General features: G+C 41.0%; 1 protein-coding gene across 4 annotated transcripts in view; it reads right to left on the reverse strand.

The window, feature by feature from the left end:
* The window catches only part of SECISBP2 (SECIS binding protein 2), a 40,962-nt gene that overhangs the window by 8,278 nt on the left and 11,822 nt on the right, over nt 1-20,862 (reverse strand). For 2 of the 4 annotated variants that reach the window (XM_063099225.1, XM_063099223.1), the window contains 9 exons: nt 18,234-18,315; nt 16,481-16,689; nt 13,508-13,630; nt 11,934-12,023; nt 10,385-10,517; nt 4,624-4,790; nt 3,824-3,968; nt 2,529-2,685; nt 1,619-1,839 (listed from right to left, as the gene is read on the reverse strand). In XM_063099225.1, coding sequence (XP_062955295.1) covers nt 1,619-1,839; nt 2,529-2,685; nt 3,824-3,968; nt 4,624-4,790; nt 10,385-10,517; nt 11,934-12,023; nt 13,508-13,630; nt 16,481-16,689; nt 18,234-18,315 — 1,327 coding nt within the window. Of the gene's footprint in view, nt 1-1,618; nt 1,840-2,528; nt 2,686-3,823; nt 3,969-4,623; nt 4,791-10,384; nt 10,518-11,933; nt 12,024-13,507; nt 13,631-16,480; nt 16,690-17,056; nt 17,173-18,233; nt 18,316-20,862 lie in introns of those variants that run through there. The other 2 variants (XM_063099226.1, XM_063099224.1) reach the window with 2 other exon arrangements.

Below are 20,862 nucleotides of genomic sequence, written 5' to 3' on the forward strand. Positions count from 1 at the left end.
TCCTATGCACCCTTTCCTGATAAACCACTGGGGGATGTGCTCCAGCAAAACAAGAGCACACCCCCAAGAAAGGGGAGTGGCACAAGATTCTACAAACAATACACTCCATGAAGAGAAGGTAGAGCGAAGGGTGTCTCCGGGGTAGTAGCAGCGCGAGATGTGCAGAGGCCTGGGACCGAGTGTTTCTTCAGCAGGCCTGCTGCATGCTGCTGTCTGAAGAGAGACTGAGGCAGCAGGCCAATGGCCTGGGGTGCAATTAATGTTGAATACGCAGAAAAGTATGCCAACACCACAAACAAGAACTGTAAGCCCAATTACAGATTAGGATGACGAGATGAATGAGAGCAAAGCCCCTCTGCTCTACTGAAAAGATGACGGACATTTAAAACTAAAAACATAAAGCAGTAGCCACAAGCCTCTTATGTGGAGATATGGAGAGAAATAGCAAAAGAATTTGCTAAACAGCTGACAGGGTCTCCAGGGGAGGAGGGAGCCCAGGGCTTTTCCCTTAACAAGCCTGTGGGATCATGAACTTTTTAGGTGTGTACATGTACAAAGTAGCAAAGAGCAGCCAGGGAAGCATGTAACCTGTTCTCTCCCATGGCCTGGAAAGGCCTCTGGGCACTGCCAAACACACCAGATAGGTCACTGAAATCCCATCATATTCTGGCAAGTGGTGACACTGGACCTGCACCAAGCTAGCACAGGGATGAGCTGCTGACCTGGGCATGAGGAGCTTGGGCCACCAGGGCCTCAGACACGTCAGGAAACCTCCAGCCTTCACACGTGAAATGGGAATCAGAAAAGATCATGTCTAAGGCTTGGCGCCAAGATGTAGACACATCACCTCCAAGTGTGACTGCAGCCAAGTTGAATTTTACACAGTAGGAGAAGAGTGGGGCCAGGAAAGGGCTTGTGAGCATCCCCAGCCAAGACCAAGATGAAGGATGGGTGTACGTAAGTGATGGCATTCTGCTCCTAATTGGCAGTTCTTCCAGTGCTCAATTCCAGGAGGACACAATGTGGACAGTCACGTCCTCCAGGAGCCAAGAAAGCATAAGAGAAGGGCAAATGTGAGACATCACAGACATAAATTCACCCCGTCACCTCACCCAGCATATCACAGCTGGAAAAACCAAATACACCTTCCAGCTTAAGTAAAATGGCCAAGTATTTAGACATATCTAATGAGTGAAGAGATCAGCTGATCACACACTGAACAACTAAGTGTACACACGAAAGCCATATTTAGGTATTGCTTGGCTGCCAGGCACAACACCTCTGTGGTGTGAGTGACCGATGACCCCCCCATAGCTCCAGAGCTGCACCCTACATGACAGAGGCACATCTTTTCCTGCTGTCAGAGGCCTGTGTGGACCAGCAGGAAACCCATCGTGCAAGAATGCAGGACCTGCCTGCCTTGCACGGAGCCACTCAATGGTCAATGCACCTGGGAAACAATTACTCAATTAAAAAATAAAAACAAAAACAAAAACAGGCTCCCAAGGTCTGCAGCACAGTCTGCCCAGGGATGTGGTCTATTCTGCCAACCACAGGGCAGTGTACCGGGAACTACTGCAAGGGGCCCACCTGCCACAGGATAATACAGTGCTATTACCTTTTGACTGTATCTTCTCACAGTTGGGAGAAATGATGACACATTTCAACTTTTTGAGCTTCAAGTGTTTGAGAACTTCCCTCAGCCCCAACACAAGTCGGCGTTTGGCCTTAGCCTTGACTGGATCTTTCTGGTACATTCGGTCTTGGAAACGGACCAGTTCTTTGAGTAAGTCTGTAACACAAGTGTCCACTTCTTTGCTAAGCATCTGGCTGCAGTAACTGAAAGAAATGTAAGACATCGTGAGCTTTGCCAGGGGCTGAGACACTGCAGCACTGTTCCCATCCTACCTCAGGGAGAAGAGATGTGGACAGCATCAGACAAGAAATCAAACTTTGACCAGTGATACTGATCAAAACTGGGAAATTCCTGACTGATTAGGTTTTAGGAAAGGTAAATAGAGGCATCTTTCCCCTCTCCCAACTACAAGGGACAAAAATCTCTGGGCCCTGCCCTGCACCATGGTTTGCCACAGGTCCCCGTCTGGGCCACTCCCCCATGTGTTTCTCTGTCATAAAGAAACACCTGGAGCAACTATCCTGAAAGAAAAGTAGGCAGGGGAGAAGGCAGAGTGAGCAAACAAGGTTAAACGTATCCTGCTCCCTAAGAAATTATGCAGAAGAATTAAACAAAGGGGACACAAATGTCATGCGCACCCATTCCCCCAATCTCTGACCTGCACTAAGGGGCGCCTCTTCCATCATTAGTAGGACAGAGACCTTAGAAGAAGCGGGTACAGATACAAAGATTAAACTATTCCTGATCATATGTATAACTAGATGCCTGACTGCTTTCACCCCTGAGGATTAAGATGCAGGGGCCAAGCCTGATAATGGTGGGAGAAACAATACCTAAATGAACCCAATGGCCTCCTCTCCCCCTAGTCCCTGGCAGGCAGGGGCTCACTCACTCTCTGAATCTCCGGCTGTGGATCTTGGGGAGGCTGGCATGGTCGGGAGGAAGCTGGCAGGCCTCCGTGTCTCTCTGGAGGTCTGTGCCCACCAGCTCTTCTGACCTATCCTCAACCAGAGGACTGGAAAAGACTGATCCGTCCATCCCACCTGGACCTTCATGGAGGAAAAAAGTCATCACACAATATGTGCAGGGCCTGGTATCCACAGAGGGGCCTACAGTGTGGAACACCCCATGGTGCCAGCCCAGGGAAGTCTCACTGATGCAACCAGATACTCCACACATACCTGTTACCTCCACACATACCTGTTACATCCACAATCTGCGGAGAAGTTAACAGGGGACAAGTAAAACAGATGGGAATGCTGATGGGAAGTTAATAGGGGACAACTAAAACAGATGGGAATAGCTGCCTGGTCTGTCTGAGATGCATGCCTTCTCCCTAAAATTTACCATTTTAACCATATTTAAGTATGCAGTTCAGTGGCCAGATTTATTTCTTAATTTGTAAATTTTAACCTGAAGAAACTCATATCATGAAATTTTAAAAACCAGATTTTGGGTTCTAAGTTTTTTGTGCTTAAATGCTTGAGACCATTCCTTTTTCAAATAATCCTTTAATAAGAGCTGAACTCCAACAACTTGGATGAGCTTGGAGAAACTTATGTTGAGTGAAATAAGCAAAGCACAGAGGGATAAATACTGCATGTGCTCACTCATATTTGGGAGCTAAAAGAGAAAGGAAGGAAGGAAAGACCACAGTGGTGTGTTGGACTTGCAAAGGGAGAGAGGATACTTAGGGATACAAAGTGGAGTGGGGGAAAAGGGGATGGGGAGGGAGGTCGGGGATAATTGGATGGGGACACGGGGTCTAACTGCCATTTGTGTGGTACGGTGCATGCTGCCAGTATGGATCTGGCCATCACATCTTGGGCACGAGGGTGGTGAGCAGCTTTGCAGTTACTGGTGTTAGCACTCACGCCCACCTGAAGTTAGGACCATCCAGCACCACACAGATCAGACAGAGGGTGCGCATCTCCTCCATCCCTCACAGACCCCAGACCCAGAGGCACCTGAAGCTCTCTCCCATCCACGGGGGCCCCCTCTCACAGTAAAGTGGGGAGTCTGGAAACTTCTGCACTCCCCTGAAGCTCAGTGCTGACCTGCTTCCTACCACATAGGTGTGCGGAGTCGGCAAAGTCCCGTACAGTCTCCTCGGCACACAGCTCATCCTTTTCACGGGTGCTCCCGTGTCAAGGATTCTTTAAGGTGCAAACAAACAGAGCTCAGTACCTGAGGCCTGCTCAGGGGCCTGCTCGGGGGCTGGGTTATCGCCACCACTCTCTCCATCTTGTGCGCTGTCACTGGCAAAAGCAGGGCTAACAGCATTTTCTTGAAGACGTTGCTGCTTTCTCTCTTGCCGTTCTTTCAAAATAATCTTTAAATGATTAAAACTCCTGAATATCTGTACTTAAATGATAAGCTCTTCTGCAAAATAAATTGCCCACATTCTACTTGTTGGCAATGGACCTGTTTGTGGCAACATGCTCCCCAGCCTCCCAGTGTACTGTGGCACATTTCCCCAGGTACACAGAGCAGGCACACAAGAGACACCTGGCCTCTGAAGCCAAGCCTGCAGCTCAACAGTCACTCACCCACAGGCATCCAAACGAACACCAAGCATACACCTCACAAGGCTGCAGTGACAAGCAGCCAACTGGAGGAGCGTGTGCAGCTGTCCTACTAGGAGGCCTGCACGGAGGTGTTCACTACCCGCTGACTCTGAACATCAGACAGATCAGTGAGGGCAGGATGAGGGTGGAACGTGTGAAGGAGGGAAATGGTTTTCTGTCCATGTCACCGCAAAAGAAGAAGAAAAAAGTTTCCCTCAGGTGGCTGAAGCATTCTCTGCTTCATACACCCTAACGCGTCATGCTGGAGGGTGAGGGATCACTGGTTAGAGAGTCATGAACACATCTTGACACAACATGTTCAAGTAATATAAACCTAAAAACCTAAGAGCTGAAAGAAGTAAACACAGATATGTGAAACTAAGCTTTCAGTACTCTGTTCAATTCAAATACTCCACACACCTTCTTCAGAGAGGTTGGCTTCTTGGCCTTGGGCACCTCCCTCTGCTTCCCTTTCTTTGTCAGGGGGGCACTGGAGTCCAAGGGGTTGTGCGGGGTCTTCACTTGAGTGAAGCGGCGGCCCCTCTCCCCTGATGTGGCTTCTTTGGAAAGGACTGGCACCGCTCCAACTGAAACACAGTGGGACAAATACCTATGGTTACTGCCCAGTGGCCCTGCTCAGCTCGCCCTGGATCTATCTCAGGGCATCTGAAGGAGTCCGCCCCTTGCCACCTCTAGCCTGGTTCCACAACCTTTCTCATCTTCAATTCTTACACATTCATCTCATTGGCAATGATTCTAAATGAAATTTAGTATCTTTTGGATGACATCCCAAAAAAGTATCAATTATTTTGGGAAGACCTAGCTTCCTATCCATGTAATCAAATCTCCTGTTTCTCAGTAAGGTCTAATGACGTGTGGACCTCATTTTCTGACTCAGGGTATTTCTCGGTGGTTTGTACCTACTATTGCTATTATGAGGAAGCCCCGCTCCACCACTGTTTTCAGATGGCACTGCTTTTGCAGAAGTTGGCTATTAGTTTATGTATGTGTATCTTCTATCTAGCTATCTTATAAAAGTTCTAATAGTATTTCTAGTTGATTCTCTTCAGTTTTCCAGACATAAGCATGTTTTCCAAAATCCCATCATGGGCAGCTGGGGGCAATCCCTCTATAGTCAATGAATACAACTGAATACTTCTAATTTTCCTCCTATTCTACTCTACTTCACACCTGAGTAACTGTTTCAAGGAAACAGTTTATTTCCGTATACTTTCCCCCTACTTTTTAGTTAGGAAAATTTCCAAACATTGACGAAAGAAAAAGAACGGTACACAACAAACCCCCATGATCCAGCTTTAATGACCATCAATATTTTTCCAAATGTTCTTTATGCATTCTCCTTTAATTTTGGAATATTTTTTAAAATTATGGGTGTTCTATTAATCAGGTATGCCCATCAAATCCTGGACAACAAATAGAATTGTCCAAAACAACTGTACCTGCCTCCTAGGCCACTTCTAGCCTGAGCTAAGCACAGCTGCTCGCTCCTTTAGAGCCTCGTTCGGTGTTTGAAATGTACAAGTGCCTGGTATGGTCCTTCTTATCAGCTCTTCTTGAAAACCCATACCACCCCTGCTCACATCTGCTCACTTCCCTGGTCCCCAATATCACCACTACATTCAGCACCTCACCTGGACTCCTACAAAACAGCCACACAGGCCCTCACCCTGCACTCTGCTGCCAGCTGACTCTTCACACAGCACTAACAGTGGGCCTGAGGAGGGTCCCCTTCCCACAGCAAAGAGAGGAGGTCAACCATCCCCTATCCCAAAAGCAGCCATAAAATAAGACAATACTGTCAAAAAAATCATGTCAGCTCTCTGGAAGGTGACCAAAGGCTCACAGCAAACTGAGGAGCACTCACTCCTGAGATCACTAACCTCCAGGTAAGAACAGACTTCAGGTAAGTCTAGGCATTCCTACACAAGGCTGCTCCCATTTTCTCCCTATTCTGCTGGCTCATCCAGCCAGGTGGAAAGACCACGAAAAACCAGCAGCTTCCCTGTTACTGCCAGAGGGGCTTTGCTGAATTGAGTGTGGGGTCATCTGAAGTGTGATCTCAGCAAATAGGGAACGCAAGGGAGCACAGACAGCTTGAGATTGCCATCTTCTATGAACAAGTGACAGACCAGCAGACCAGCCAGGGACTTACAGGAGTCCCAGGAGGAGACTCCACCACAGGGGCAGGCTCTCCTCACTTTCTGCAGGGTGTATGCACAGTGCACAGGAGATAACTAGTTCAAGCCACCCACACTTCCTAGTCAATGATGGAGCCTGCGAAGCAGGTGGACTTGAACATGGCCTGAGGGTTGAATGTGCCTCCGGCCCACACACACATCTATCAACAGGTAACGGAGGTTTGAACAAACCCCCTGACCCATCTCTGCTGTGTAGACACAGAGGTGACCCTGGAATGGCAGGGGAAAAATAAAAACAAGAAAAAATAACTGAGCAGAGACATCAGCAGCTACACATTGAGGGGAAGAGAGACTTCAGATTTAGATCAGGCCAGTTACTTAAAAACAAAACAAAACAAAACAAAAAAACATCATCACTACTCTTAGGAAGGAAAAATCAGAATCCAGAGTTGCTACAACATGTTAACTAAAATATTCAGTGTCCAACACAAAACGTTGACACATTCAAAGAAACAAAGTGTGACCCACACTCACGAAAAAAAGCAGTATGCAGAAACTGTCTTTTAGTGCCCCAGATGTAGGCATCAGCAGACTAATACTTCAAGGCAACTATTAGAATAGAATTGAACACAAGACTTAAACAGAAATTATAAAGTAGAGAAACTCAGCAGCAGACTTAAGAAGGTAGAAAAATCAGTGGACTTGAAGATAAATCAATAGAAATTGTTCAATTTAAAGAAAAGATAGAAAAAAGACTGAAAAAATGGACAGAGCCTCAGAGACCTTTGGGGCAACATCAGGCATTCCAAATAGATATAATAGGAGTCCGAGAAGGAGAGAAGAAAGAAAAGGATAAAAAGTTTTTTTTTTTAAATAATGGCCTAAACTTCCCAAATTTGATGAAAACATTAATCTACAAAGCCAAAAACTACAAGCAACCCCACGTAGGATAAACACAGATCCACACCTAGACACATCATAGTCAAACTGCTGGAAGTCAAAACAAAGAGAAAATAGGGAACACAGCAAGAGAAAAACAAGTCATCACATAAAGGAAAATAATAATAGGAGTAACATCTGATCCCTCACTAGGAAAAAGAGGCCACAGGGCAGCAGAATAACATTCAAAGCCTTGGAAAAATAAAGCTGTCCATTGAGAATTCTATATCTAGCAAAACTAGCCTTCAAAAATGAATGCAAGATAAAGGCATTCCCACATCAACAAAAACTGGGAGAATCTGTTGCTAGCGGAGCTTGTGTGTAACAGTAAAGGAAATCCTTCAGGAGAAATACTAACAGAAGGGACACCAGATGGCAACTGAATCCAGAGGAGTAAAGAACAACAAAAATCATAAATATAAAACTGGTAAATGTAATTTTTTCCCTCATTTCTTCTTTCAACTTCCCTAAAAGATATGACTACATACAGTCTTAATTACAGCACTGTATTCTTTGGTTTATAACGTATTTAGATATAACATATGACAACAGCACAAAGGGGGAGGGAGAAAACAGATATATTGGAGTAAAGTTCCTCCAATATATAAACTAAAATGTGTATTGTAATCCCTAGAGCAATCACTAAGAAAATAATTTTTAAAACTAAATTTAAAAAATCAAAGAAATCAAAATGATACCTTTAAAAAAATTTAACACAAAAGGCAGTAAAGGAAGAAGAGAGGAAAAAATGACTTGAGAAAAACCGAAAAAATAGCAAAACAGCAGATGTAAATCCAACCATATTAACAATCACACTGAATGTCAGTGAACAAAACAGCCCGCTCAGAAGGCAGACTATCAGAATGGATTAAAAAAGAAAGCATTGACAGTCCACCGTTGACAACAGATACACGTGGGATTTAAGGACTCTGTGTGCTAAGGAGCTTGGGCTGCCCTTCCCTCCACAGCCGGTAAGCACACTTCTCCTTCTCCTCATTAACAGACAATCCAGTTGAGAAGACCCAACTTGGGATCAGGAATAGACAAAACCCTCTAGAAAAGTTTTGAGTTAGGTTGTGTTCTGCATGGGGGTACTTGGCACTGGCTCAGCTAAATATAAAGAAGAATGTTGAACTCCATTTTGCCAATTTTTACTTCTCCTTGTAAGGAAGATTCCATTTGTGATCTCAAAGGGAAGGTGATGGGCACATTAGGATTTGGGCATTTCAGGGATCTCTGGCCAAAACATCAATTCTGTACTATCCAAATCCCAGCTTCACAATCTAACCACCTCAAACTATTTTAAAAATCTGTTCTGACTGAGGGCTCCACTCTTTGCTAAACTGATTATTTCACGCATGATTCTATCTAAAAGGTCCAACTTGAACCTTGGAGTAAACAGTCACCTTCTATCCCCTGAAAGGTAGTTCCCTTCCATTTCCTACTTTCACCTTTAATGAGAGGTCTAGAACCCTCAGTCAATAGTTCACACATGGAATAAATAGGTACCAGATGAGATTATTCGATCTCACACTGTTACAGGCTTTGTTATCTCATGGACACATCTGCCGAACACAGGACCACTGGGCACCTCCATTTCCCTCTTGAGACTCAAGCCCTGTGAGCTGAACTGCCGGGCTGCTTGAGAGGAATGAAGCACCTCAGCTGTTAACAATGGTTCTGCAAAGTCAGTACACTGCAATACAGGAGAAAACAGGGCAAAAAAGAATAGGAACTGGACAAAATACCATTTGAATGGTGGAATACCAATCTCTGCATCAGCTCTCTTTTCTATTCCTAGTCTTATGATAAAATCTTAGCTCCAGAGGTGACCTTAAATATTGCTGGCTCTGCCCTCTAACTCCTGCTAATTATGATCCAACACTAATAGTGTCAGAGCTACGGTCACTGAATGTGGTAATGCCTCCTCAATTTTCAACTCCGCAACACCAAACACCTCTATGAAGTATGACAAGAATATCATACAAGACACTTCCTTGAAGACTCCCCCAGAAGCTACATTCTTCAGAATCAAGAGTTTGGCAGGACCTTTTTCCAGACTTCTCTAAGGGTAATAATACAGGTTACTCAGAAAACTTGCTCTGAAAAAAACATCCAGGCTAAGGCAATTTGTACTGTAATTCGTGGAGTGAAGCCCAAAGTTAACTGCTGAAGAAAAGCTGCCTTTGCCCACAGCTAACCCACAGCTGATCAACGTTCACCAAAGCACCTGGACTGGTGTGAAAACATTAATAAACAATAATGGCACTCCAGGCCTTTACCAAGCAGAAGACAAGCTGAGAGAGGCAACTTTTAGGGCAAATTGTCTAAGGGGGCAGTAGTTTCAAGCTTTGGTGCATATAAGAATTACTCAGACATGCGATGTGTGAAACTGTGAATCCTGATAGAAATAAAATTACCAAAACCAATGAGACAATCCAGGAAATTTAAATACTGACTGGATACTAGACCACAACATAATACGAAATACATATTTGGTCTCTGCTCCATTGCCCAACACTGAGCTCCTAAAACCCTTGGACTCTCCCGGGTGGTGTCTTTTTGCATGGTAATGAGATGACTGGTGGCCTGGACAGCCTAGGGATGGGGATTTGGTTGCCAGGGGAATCAATCAAGTTGGTTAGCCACATCTATTTAAAAGTCCATTGTCTAACTCAAGGTCATGAAGATTTGTCCCTGTTTCCTTCTAAGAATGTTATAGTTTTAGCTCATATTTAGCTGATCCTCTTTGAGTTCATTTTTGTCTATGATGTAAGGTACAGGCCCAACTTCATTCTTTAGCATGTGGATATCCGGTTGTCTAGCATGATTTTTGAAGAGTCTCTGTCATTAGCTCTTTTAATGGACCTGGCACTCTTGTCAAAAAATCAATTAGCCATAGATATACGGGTTTATTTCTGAACTCTCAAAAACAACTTCACTGGACTCTGCCTATGCTTAGTCCATCACCACAGAGTTCTGATTATACATAAATAGCTTTTGCTTACAAGGGAAAATATTAACAAAATAATTCATCTAAAAAAAGGCTTCCAACCACTTGCATGAGATGCAGACTCCTTTACCTGAAAACACCACTGGTTTGGAGAACTGCTTTGCATGCTGGGAGTGCTGCTTCTTTTCCAGTGCTGTCAGCATTCCCCCCAAATCCAACTGTACTGGAGTCTGGCTCTTCTTTCCACTCATTTTAAAATTATCCTAAAAATTTCAAAAACCGTAAGTTTACTTATAATACTAAAGTTTACAAACTGTGCTTTTCATTTTACAAAAAATTAATATAAAGATACAATTAAATAGATTTAGACACTATAAAAATCTTAAAGTTAAAAAAAATTCAAGTAATCAAAAAAAAAATCAATCCCATATTATCTGACTATATTACTGCAGCTGTTTATTTCCTTCTTTCAGAACACTGTTTACATTAAATCACCTACATTTCTTTCTATATTTCCATTCTGAGTTAACAGTGTACATCTATAGATAAGACATCAAGGCTGGTATAAAGTTTGTGGCTACAAAACTAAGTTTGTGTGTGAGGCTACTTGGTTAGTATTATTGTCTCATTAACACCATTCTCTCTGCAATTACCTAAGTAAACCAACAAACTGCCATGCAATTATAGTATATGGCCAAAAATATATATTATACAGTATAGTATATAGTACACATAGTAAAATACATAGTATACGACCAAAAATATACAGATATAACTAAGTTTACACAAGTCCAAATCACTCCAAAAAGATGAATACTAAATGTATGTTGGTATACTCTAAAATGTTATTTTTGAAAGAGCTGTGATTTGGGTTTTGAGACTGTACAAAAGTTGTAATATAAAGTCCCATGATGTTCCATCTGTTTTAGCACCTCCACTCCTGCTCTCCCGCCAAGTGTGTTCTTCCCTGACAACAAAAACCCTGCTGCCTGAGGGCTCACATCAGGGGAGAGCACCACACACAGCAAAGGCAGGCAGGGAGACCTGCTGTGGGGATGGAAGATGGGCACATTACAACAAGCTCATCAAAAGTTAATTTGCAGAAGAGTTCAGAATTTTTAAATGTTTTCATAAACATGTAAATAATTTCCCCCTTTAAATGGCAAAATGACAACGAACATGCTAGAGAAGAAATGGCCAAAAGTATGCAGGTTCCCCATATAAATTATGAATCACAAGTTCCCTCCTGAATCTATGGGGTGGGAGGGGAAGCAGAATCACCTCCCTTTGGCTTCTGTTTTGCTATGGGGAAGGAAATTTTAGTGCCTCTTAATTTTTTTTGGGGGGGGGGGGGTCAGACTTTACTGTCTCCCAAAGGAATTCTGTTTCCTGAATGAACTGAGTCAACTTTTTTCCTTCATAAAGCAGTTTGGGTTCCCCTCTTTCTGACTTAACAACTGCAGCTACCAATAGTCTTATTACAAAAGTGATGAAATGTTTTAGCTCAAGAGCAATTCTGTTTTTAACACACTAGATGCAATTCTCCAATGAAGCAATCAATCAAAACAAAACCACCTGTCTCGGTATAGAAAGATGTCAGAAAGTAGTTTTTCTCAAGGGTTTAGTTTAGCAAGAAAAGTTAAGCCTAAAGCGATTATGGTCTACAATCTAAAAATTACCTGCGGCTGCTGTTTAGATTGAAATTTCGGTGACTCTACTCTGTCTCTTCTTTCAGATGCAACTGCCAGACTGGGAAACTCCTCGGCATCCTAAGTAAACCACACACCCCTTTAGCTCCTCATTAATCACTAGAATGCAAATATGCCAAGTGCAATCTTTTCCTTGCTTATATTTTGTTTCTTCATTAAGGTCCCACAAAAGTTCTCAAAGGTGATACAAAACAGCCCCAAAACTCTAATATAAGAGCTTCTGCTTTATTTTACTCTTATGGGAAATTTAAAGACCAGAGTTCTAATACCCCCATCCGAGAGAGAGCGAGAGATAGAGAGAGAGAGAGAGAGAGAGAGAGAGAGAGCGAGCTACCAAGGATCACGGTACACCTGAGGTGTCTACAGAACTGACCCTGAACCACCTTGGCAGGAGAGTATTTAAGCACCTGTTTTTCAAAAGACTATGTTTTTCATTGAAGAAACCATCAAATCTAGTTCAGTGGATTTAAGTGTTCTGTAATTTGTGTTGAACCCAGGCTAGCAAATAGAGACAAAGGCAATAGGCCTGCTAAAATACAAATTATAAATCATTTTATTTGTTTGTTTGTTTTTTGTCTTTTTGTGACCGGCCTTACCGCGCTCAGCCAGTGAGCGCACCGGCCATCCTTATATAGGATCTGAACCCGCGGTGGGAGCACTGCTGCGCTCCCAGCGCTGCACTCTCCCGAGTGCGCCACGGGGTCGGCTACAAATTATAAATCATTTTAAAATATCATGTCTTTTTGTCAATATTTTAGGTGCCTTGGTAGGTTATGTGGGAAATTATAAGGCAGAAATATAAATTACTCATTGGCCCAAACCATAATGCTCTGCCATGATAGTACGTCCTCAAACACGTAAACCAGCTATTCTCAAATGGATGTTCCAAGAGCCTTGGGACCACCCCTCCCCCGAGGTTTGTAGGACTGCCCTGAAATTGACCCTAAGCCGGACATCAGGGCAGCACCCCTGAGAGACCCTTCTGCTTGCACAAGCAGCAGAAAACAACCAGGCCCATCAGAAAGAGAGCCAAAACCCAGGCTGACTGTACATGAACACTCTTGGAGGATCATGGGACAATTGAAGAGTACTTTTGGAAGTTCACAAAATTCTCCTGACCAAGGCCCACAAGGGATCTATTCTATTCTAAATTTCTCTCCATAGAGAAGTACTTTATAAAACAATTTCTGGATAGAAAAGGAGGCCCTGCAAAAGCCAGCATTCAAAAGCAAGGAAAAATACAGGTATAGAAGATACTGAGAGAAAATATTAGTGACACGGCACACAAACTATTAAAATCCAATACAAGTAGTTTTGTCTCTAGACCATTCATTCATTCGAATGTTTTACTGAGTGCTTTGTGAGAGAGCTGGGAAGCCAAAATGAAGAGGTGAAGAAAATGGGTGACTACTATTTTCTTTAGCACTAGGAAAATGATTATTAAAGAAAATGTTGGAAATTTTCACTTAAGATACCAGTATGAACCCATGTTTTTATTAAGAAAGACCCATTTATATCACACAAGGTAAGTAATATAAATATACTTCAATCCTTGGTGGCTCCTGAACTGTCAAGATTTCATATTTTGATTTAGACTTTTCTTTCTTTTTCTTATTCTTTCTTGAGGCTTCATTTTGTTCAAGGTCGCCACCTTGTGATTCTTTGGTCTAGGACAAAAAACAAAACAAAAATCACCCATTTTTAAGGCATACAACAGAATGTTTAACAGCATATATCAGAGCAAAATTAAGACATCAAGTTGTATAATCACATGGTAATTTCTTTCAGAGTCAGGCTTCTCACCTCCTGTTTTCTAAAGAGCCAGCATTCAATAGAATAATCCTGAAGGGGAAAAAAATCTGTTAAAACTGTAATGCCCAATTCCTTTTCAAAACTGGTGGATTTGGACATAAGCTAGTTTTCAACTTGAGGAGGTCATGTTGCTAATGATCCTACTGACATCAACCTCAGCTGTCTTCACACATCCAGGTATGCCATTTCTGCCAGTCCAGTCCTGTGGTTCCTAATGAGATCTGTCTGCATATGGAAACTTCAAATCAGACAAAGGCCTAGGCCCCCTGGCCTTTCCTCAGTCAGGTCAAATGTGCCAAAGCACAAATGTGCCAAAGCGTTAGGCCCTTTGCACTTAACATACACAAGAATTTGGCTAGGCTTGATCTGCTCCACCAGGTCTATTTAACCCCTCACCTCTATCCTATAACTTTGCTAGTTTTTCCCACTGGAACACAAATCACTATCTATAGTCTCTCTCTATTAGAATGTAGGCTCCAAAAGAGCATGGAACTTTTGAGATTTTGGGTCCTGCTTTTTCCCCAGTGGGAATTTACCCATCAGAAGTAAAAGCTTCACTAACTATTATCTGTTCTGACTAAAGTCAACTAGATTCCTAATAGTCTTGAAGAATCTGGAATGGAGTGAAGGCCACATCCACACTTTCTGGAACTGTTATCACCAGACTACTTTTAACCTGCCATCAGACTTTCCGATGCCTAAAGAAGTTGTATTAACTCAGGATGCTGAAAATGTATCTTGTGACTCTTATACATCTATACCTAGGATGCATCTGAGAACCACTCATTAGCCTATATGATGCCGTATAACCAATAAAAAAAACTGATGTACTGATTAAGGCGTTGTTCCCTCTCTTCCCCTTTTCTTGGTTCTCCCCTTTGCGTGATTATAAAATGCTGAGGGGTCTGCTAGCCCCTTCCAGAGCACATTTCTCAGGGCGACCTGACCTATGTGTTTCCCAGCTGCAGGTGACACACTGGCTCAATAAAGTCCATGCTCATATGTTCAGCCTCACTTTCCTTTAGGTCAACAAGGGGAATGTGTTGTATTTTGTTAAAAAAAATTTTTTTTTTAAATCAAAACAGAAACCCCTCTCTATTTGTTTGTATTTTCATAAGCCTGAGGCAGGATATAAGCTAGATTACCAATGCAGGCCTCCCTGGGGGGTAGAAATCAAAAGAGTTATGGGAGAGAAAACCTTTTCCATAACTAAATCCTTGTAGTATTATATCTATCGTTTTTCCAATAAAATTTCACAATATGGAAAATGAGAGGAAAAAAACCATTATGACCACTATCATTCCAGTTCTGTAAAATGCAACGCCATCTGGGTTATAAGATTACAGGTGATCTTAATTTTCTTCTTATCTTTATTTTAGAATTTTTCTAAAATCAACTTTTCTTATACCTATAATTAAGAAAATAATTTTAAAAAAGATTCTAGGAAAATGAAACACAATCTTTCAACTCTGAGAATGTTAACTGCGTATTAGGAAAGCTAGCTCAGATAGTGACCTGGCAGCTGCACTGAAGAACCAGACAGTAAGCTGTTGTCCAGCCTGTACCCAAATGCCTGAAGGAGCCCCAGGGACAGGCACAAGGGCTCCACCAAGAGCCAGGCTCTGTGTGTACACAAAAGGGAGGGCCTGTTACCTATACTTACTGCTAGCTCTCAAATACCTGCACAGAACTGTGATTAATAAGCACACATCTGGCTTCGCTGTAATTGTCACCATTACATTTTCCCTTAGCCAAAGGATGATAAACACCCAGCCACCATTTACATGGGATGGGCTAATGACATTTTTGAATATCAGAAAGTATCTTCATACTTAAAAAGATAGGAAACCACTGCACTAAACAAACAGGACCATATTTTAACCTAAAATAATATATCCATACAAAATAATCATCAAGAAAAAACTCTAGACAAATAAAAAAGGCTCTTGAAGAAAGAGGGATCAATAAAAATGACAATTTAAGATTATCTGAATTTAAGGGGGGGAAATCTATTTGGAAATGCTATCTTATATAAGTAAATAAATTTCAATTAGCCAAAAATCAGTAACATATACCAAATGATGACAAAATGTGGAATTCAATTTTTTGCTATCAGTAGTCTAGTAACTAACTGGTAAAAGCGATTTAAATTCAACAATGTACTGGGGGGGGGGGGGGGGAAGGTACAGCAACTTTATACACCAGACCATAAACTTATGTCAGCATCTCTTCTTTAAAAAATTCAAAATGGTTCACATATTTTAAGACTACAGGTCTAAAATGGACATTTACATTCACTACAAAAACTATCACTTGTATTCCTTGACTGACATCTTATTCTTTTTTCAAGGTGCAAGTACAACAAACTCAGACTAGCAACTACAGCACAAAATGAAACACTTTCACAATTAGGATTTAAGGGGTAAATAAAAAAGTGGCAAAGAAGATCAACATAATCAAAATGTGATGCATATCTTCTTTTTCTTAATCCTGAAGCATAATACATATAACATAAAATTAACCATCTTAACCATTTTTAACTGTACAGTTAGTTCAGTGGCATTAAGTACACTCACACTTACAACCATCACCATCATCCATCTCCAGAACTCTTTTCCTCTTGCAAAACTGAAACTATGTACCCATTAATAAATTCCCTGCTCCCCGCAGCCCCTGGCAACCACCATTTCACTAGCAATGTATACCTTTTTAGTAGGATGAACAATATGTTTCTCTTTGTTGTAGGAAGGATCCGAAGATAAAACTTCACAAGATGATATACTAACATTTTTAAGATCTGCTGATGAAGGAACCATCTTTAGGTTTATCATAGAAGTAACATTTTTAGGGGCTGGTGACAGTTCTGTAGATAACGTCTGCCGAACAACATAACCCATTGGTGTCCAAGATAACTCTGCTCAAAGATAACCAAAATTGTTGAACAATCTTGACAGTGAAATAGGAATTCCTTAGTTACTCAAACATGCATTACATGAGGTAACTGTTCAGAGTATAATTCAATTTAGGCTATTGTTCAAAACATCTTCTTGGAAACTAGAGTATTCACTACACTTATTTTTCTTCTTGGAGCATGCATGCTGGATTTTTTCCCTTTAACTTATAAGGTTAATTGATTTTCCTAGAAACTGGTCTTTTAACTTGGGGGTATGGGGGTGGGTAGACAAACAATAATTTTGGTTAAAAAAAACAATCCACAATAACGTCCACTTGGCAAACACACAGAATTAACGAGCTAAAGATCAAATTTTGGCCCTACTAACCTTGATGTGTACCTTTAACATCAGAAGTCAAAGATCACTAGATTCCAGCTATCTCAATAACTGGAATTTATGTCTTTTAGAACACAGGTATAAGTACGGCAACACTATTCCTTAGGTGCCCATGAAACTCTCTATATAGACAAAACAAAAGGACATCCATCAGGACATGGGCAGGTGAACACCTGGCAGCGGCTGTGGCTCCCCCCAAGGGGTATGACAGACTGTTCTTGTCACTAAAGAGCTACACATCCTCAGAGCAGCCTCGGAAGTACAGATCTTTACTGAACCACCTATGTATCAAACAGGAGAATGCAAAAGAAAACACACATAAATAAATTTGGAATGATTTTGTAAAACTGTCTTCAGGTATGACAGGCTACTATAAAAATGCCAAAAACAGGATCTACTGAATTCTCTCTGAATATATTACTTCTTGGCCAGGATGGCACAGTCTGTAGAGTGTGGTGGTCTGAGGCTCCCAGAACCCTGTGAAGGACTCATGAAATCAAAACTTTTCCTGAGAACACAAGTGCCTTATTCGCCTTCCCTACTCTCTCACTCTCAGTTGTATCATGTAGTTTTCCAAAGGCTGCATAATGCAGGACAGTAAAACAGCTGAATGCCGAAGCAAATCTACAAAGCTAGATGTTAAAGAGTTGCAGAACTGTAAAGTGAGGCTGCTCTCCTCACCACAGCTTTTTAATTTTGGAAAATAGTTATTTTTCATAAAAATATGCTATATTAAAATGTAATGTTTATTATTGTTATTTTTAAGCGAATTAATATTTTTAAAATTTCTCTTTTCACATCGAATATGGCAAATATTGATAGATATTCACCCAAATAAACAGAAGCTCTTTGGGGCTCTCAATTTTTAAGGTAATAAGGGTTCCTGAGACCAAAAACTTTTAAGAATAGGTAATAGTGAAAGAAGCAGTCATTTCTGAGTTCATAAAATTTCTCACTTAATTGGACATTATTTCATCTATAATTTTACTTCTTATTTTACATTCCTTGTGCATGGATGTGGGACCTCATTTACTTACTTATCAACAACACATTAATTGCCTTAAAGAAAACTTTGAAACAAAAAACCACTTTAATTGCACTAGATTTAAAAATAAACTTAGAAAATATATGACTTTTTAAAAAAATAATATTTTCTAATCATTCTTACCTCTTGCACATGAAGGAGAATTGGCAGGAGCACTATCAGTTACAGATACATTTGGATTATTATTTTTCACTACTATTTCACCCTAAAAAGCAAACACATCAGATGTCATCAGAGAAATGCAAATTAAAATGAGATACCACTATACCCTATTACAATGGCTAAAATCCAGAACAATGACACCACCAAATGCTGGTGAGTATATGAAGCAACAGAAACTCATTCACAGCTGGTGGGAATGCAAAATGGTACAGCCACTTTGGAAGGCAGTTTGGTGGTTTCTTATAAATCTAAATATATTCTTAGCATGTGATCTATACACTGCACTCCTTGGCAATTACCCAAAAGGAGTTAAAAACTTATGTCCACACAAAAAAACCTGCACACAAATGTTTACAGCAACTTCAACATAACTGATAAAACTTGGAAGCAACCAAGATACCCTTCGGTAGGTGAATGGATAATCTGTGGTACATCCAAACAACTTTCCAGCTCGGCATGGATGTGCCTACACAATTCTTAAAGCTACAATGCTCCCACATGAATGCAAAAAACATCATTCACTAGCCCACATATCAAAGTCTAAAACAATCCATCAAAATGTACACAAAGACAACAACTGTAAGCCTGTAATGCATGCCCCTTTTATGAAGACAGAAAGTTACCTTACACATTGAACATAAGGCATATAACAATACTATGCAGTGGGGGTGTGTATGTGAGTATATTAAAAGACAGAGACTTCAGAGTGTGGTGGTGTAACACTAAGGTCAACGGTTCAGATCCCCACACCAGCCAGCCACCAAAAAAAAGACCCCTCAAAGTAACCAACAAGACCACGGTGAAAGTAAATTGATAAATTCAAATTTGAATCTATTAAGTAGACATTAGATTTTAAATAATTTTTAAAGTTCATATGCCTCACAAATTTACCCATTTACCATTTCATTATACCTGAGCCCAGTAATAAAAAATAAAAGTTTTTAAAACACAGCCTGCTGTGTTAGTAAATGCAACTTTTGTGCTCAGCGAGGCCAATAAAAAACTAGAAATGGCTCACCTGGTCAAGAATGGTTAAGTAAATTACATGTATCAATATGAGAGATCCAACATGACAGTTGTTTTCAAAAAATATTTAGTGACATCGAAAAAATGCCCAAAGTTTTTAAAAATTCAAACACGAGACTGTACTTACGTATAATCCCAAATCCAAGGGAACCTCATCAATTCCCACAATATAGCATTAAAAAAAGATTAAGTGCTACACATTGTACGCATGTATTCAAATATCACATTGTACCCCATGTATGTACAAGTATTATGTGTCAATTAAAAATAATAATAAAAAGGAAAAAAAGATTAAGTGCTAAGCATGGTTTTCTCAATTGTACAATTTCAGACAATTAGATTTTCCTTTTTCCTTAATATTTCTTGTCATTTACAGACACCACTAATACAGCAGGACAAAAAGTTTCTTATAGAAGGAAAAACATTTTTAAAAGCTCACATATAATTCAAAAGACTGTGAATATATATTAAGGCAATCAGTATGTAAATCTTCTTCCATATATGGATGCACCTTACTTCATGTTCAAATATGTAACACTGACCTGTAACAGGTGACCATGATCTAAAGTGTCAGTCACGTGCCTGCCCACCCCACACCCACCCCTGCCATGGTTTGCATGGCAACATGTACTACTTGTGAGTGGTGCTCACGAGACTCTGCATGTGATGAGGCCAGGGAGCCCATGACTCTTCAGGCACTACGCAGACCCAGCCCAGCACCCAGGAGGCAGGCATGCATCCACCAGCTGGAACTGCGATTCTTACACAGCCACCAGTCTTCCTGACTTTTCACAGCTCTTTGACAAAGGGTCCATACATGGGAAATGCTACACATTGGCATATCTTCTGCACGCTATGAGCCACTGACATTGAGCCTTCAGCCTTAGTGTCCGTCCAAGCACCTGAGAGAAGTCCAAGGACAGGAAACAGAAATCCTTTCTCAATTCAAGAGGTAAACGAATGGGTGAGCTCTGCTATGTTTTCTTTCTTGTTTCTTCTTGTCTTCATACTGGCATGTACCCCACCTCCCTCTCTTCAGCAGAAATTTGTCAGAAGCCATTTAGGTACTATTAACCCAACACCATTTTTTCTTCAAAGTCTCAAATCCGTTTGAGAAAAATGCCTTAATTTGTTAGACTAAACCTTTGAGACCAAATGTTGAATACAGTACAATTTAAAATTATTAGGCAGCAAGGCAAAAACACCTACTGCAATAACTTTTGCTGAATTTGCTGTATCATTAACAAAACAAGACAGATTTGTAGACTAAAAGCCTGAAAAATTTAGAAGTTATATTATGCAGTTTTTACATTTCAATTTTTTTCTTTAAAATGAGTTGTGTACAGGGGGGTTAAAAGTTTTATAAACAAGAAAAAAAACTGTACTAGAACCAACTTATTCATCATCATCTTCATCTTCCTCTTCCTTTTTTCAGCCTTGACAACTACCTTTTTTGCTGCATCAGGCTTTCCTTTAGCTCCATATGCAGCATAACCTTTTCGTATTTTCCTTCAGCCAAGCAGCCTTCTTTTCATAAGGCTGCTTGTCATCTACAGCAGTGGTG

The sequence above is a fragment of the Cynocephalus volans genome, chromosome 6, assembly GCF_027409185.1.
Source record: "Cynocephalus volans isolate mCynVol1 chromosome 6, mCynVol1.pri, whole genome shotgun sequence".
Classification (NCBI taxonomy): Eukaryota; Metazoa; Chordata; class Mammalia; order Dermoptera; family Cynocephalidae; genus Cynocephalus; species Cynocephalus volans.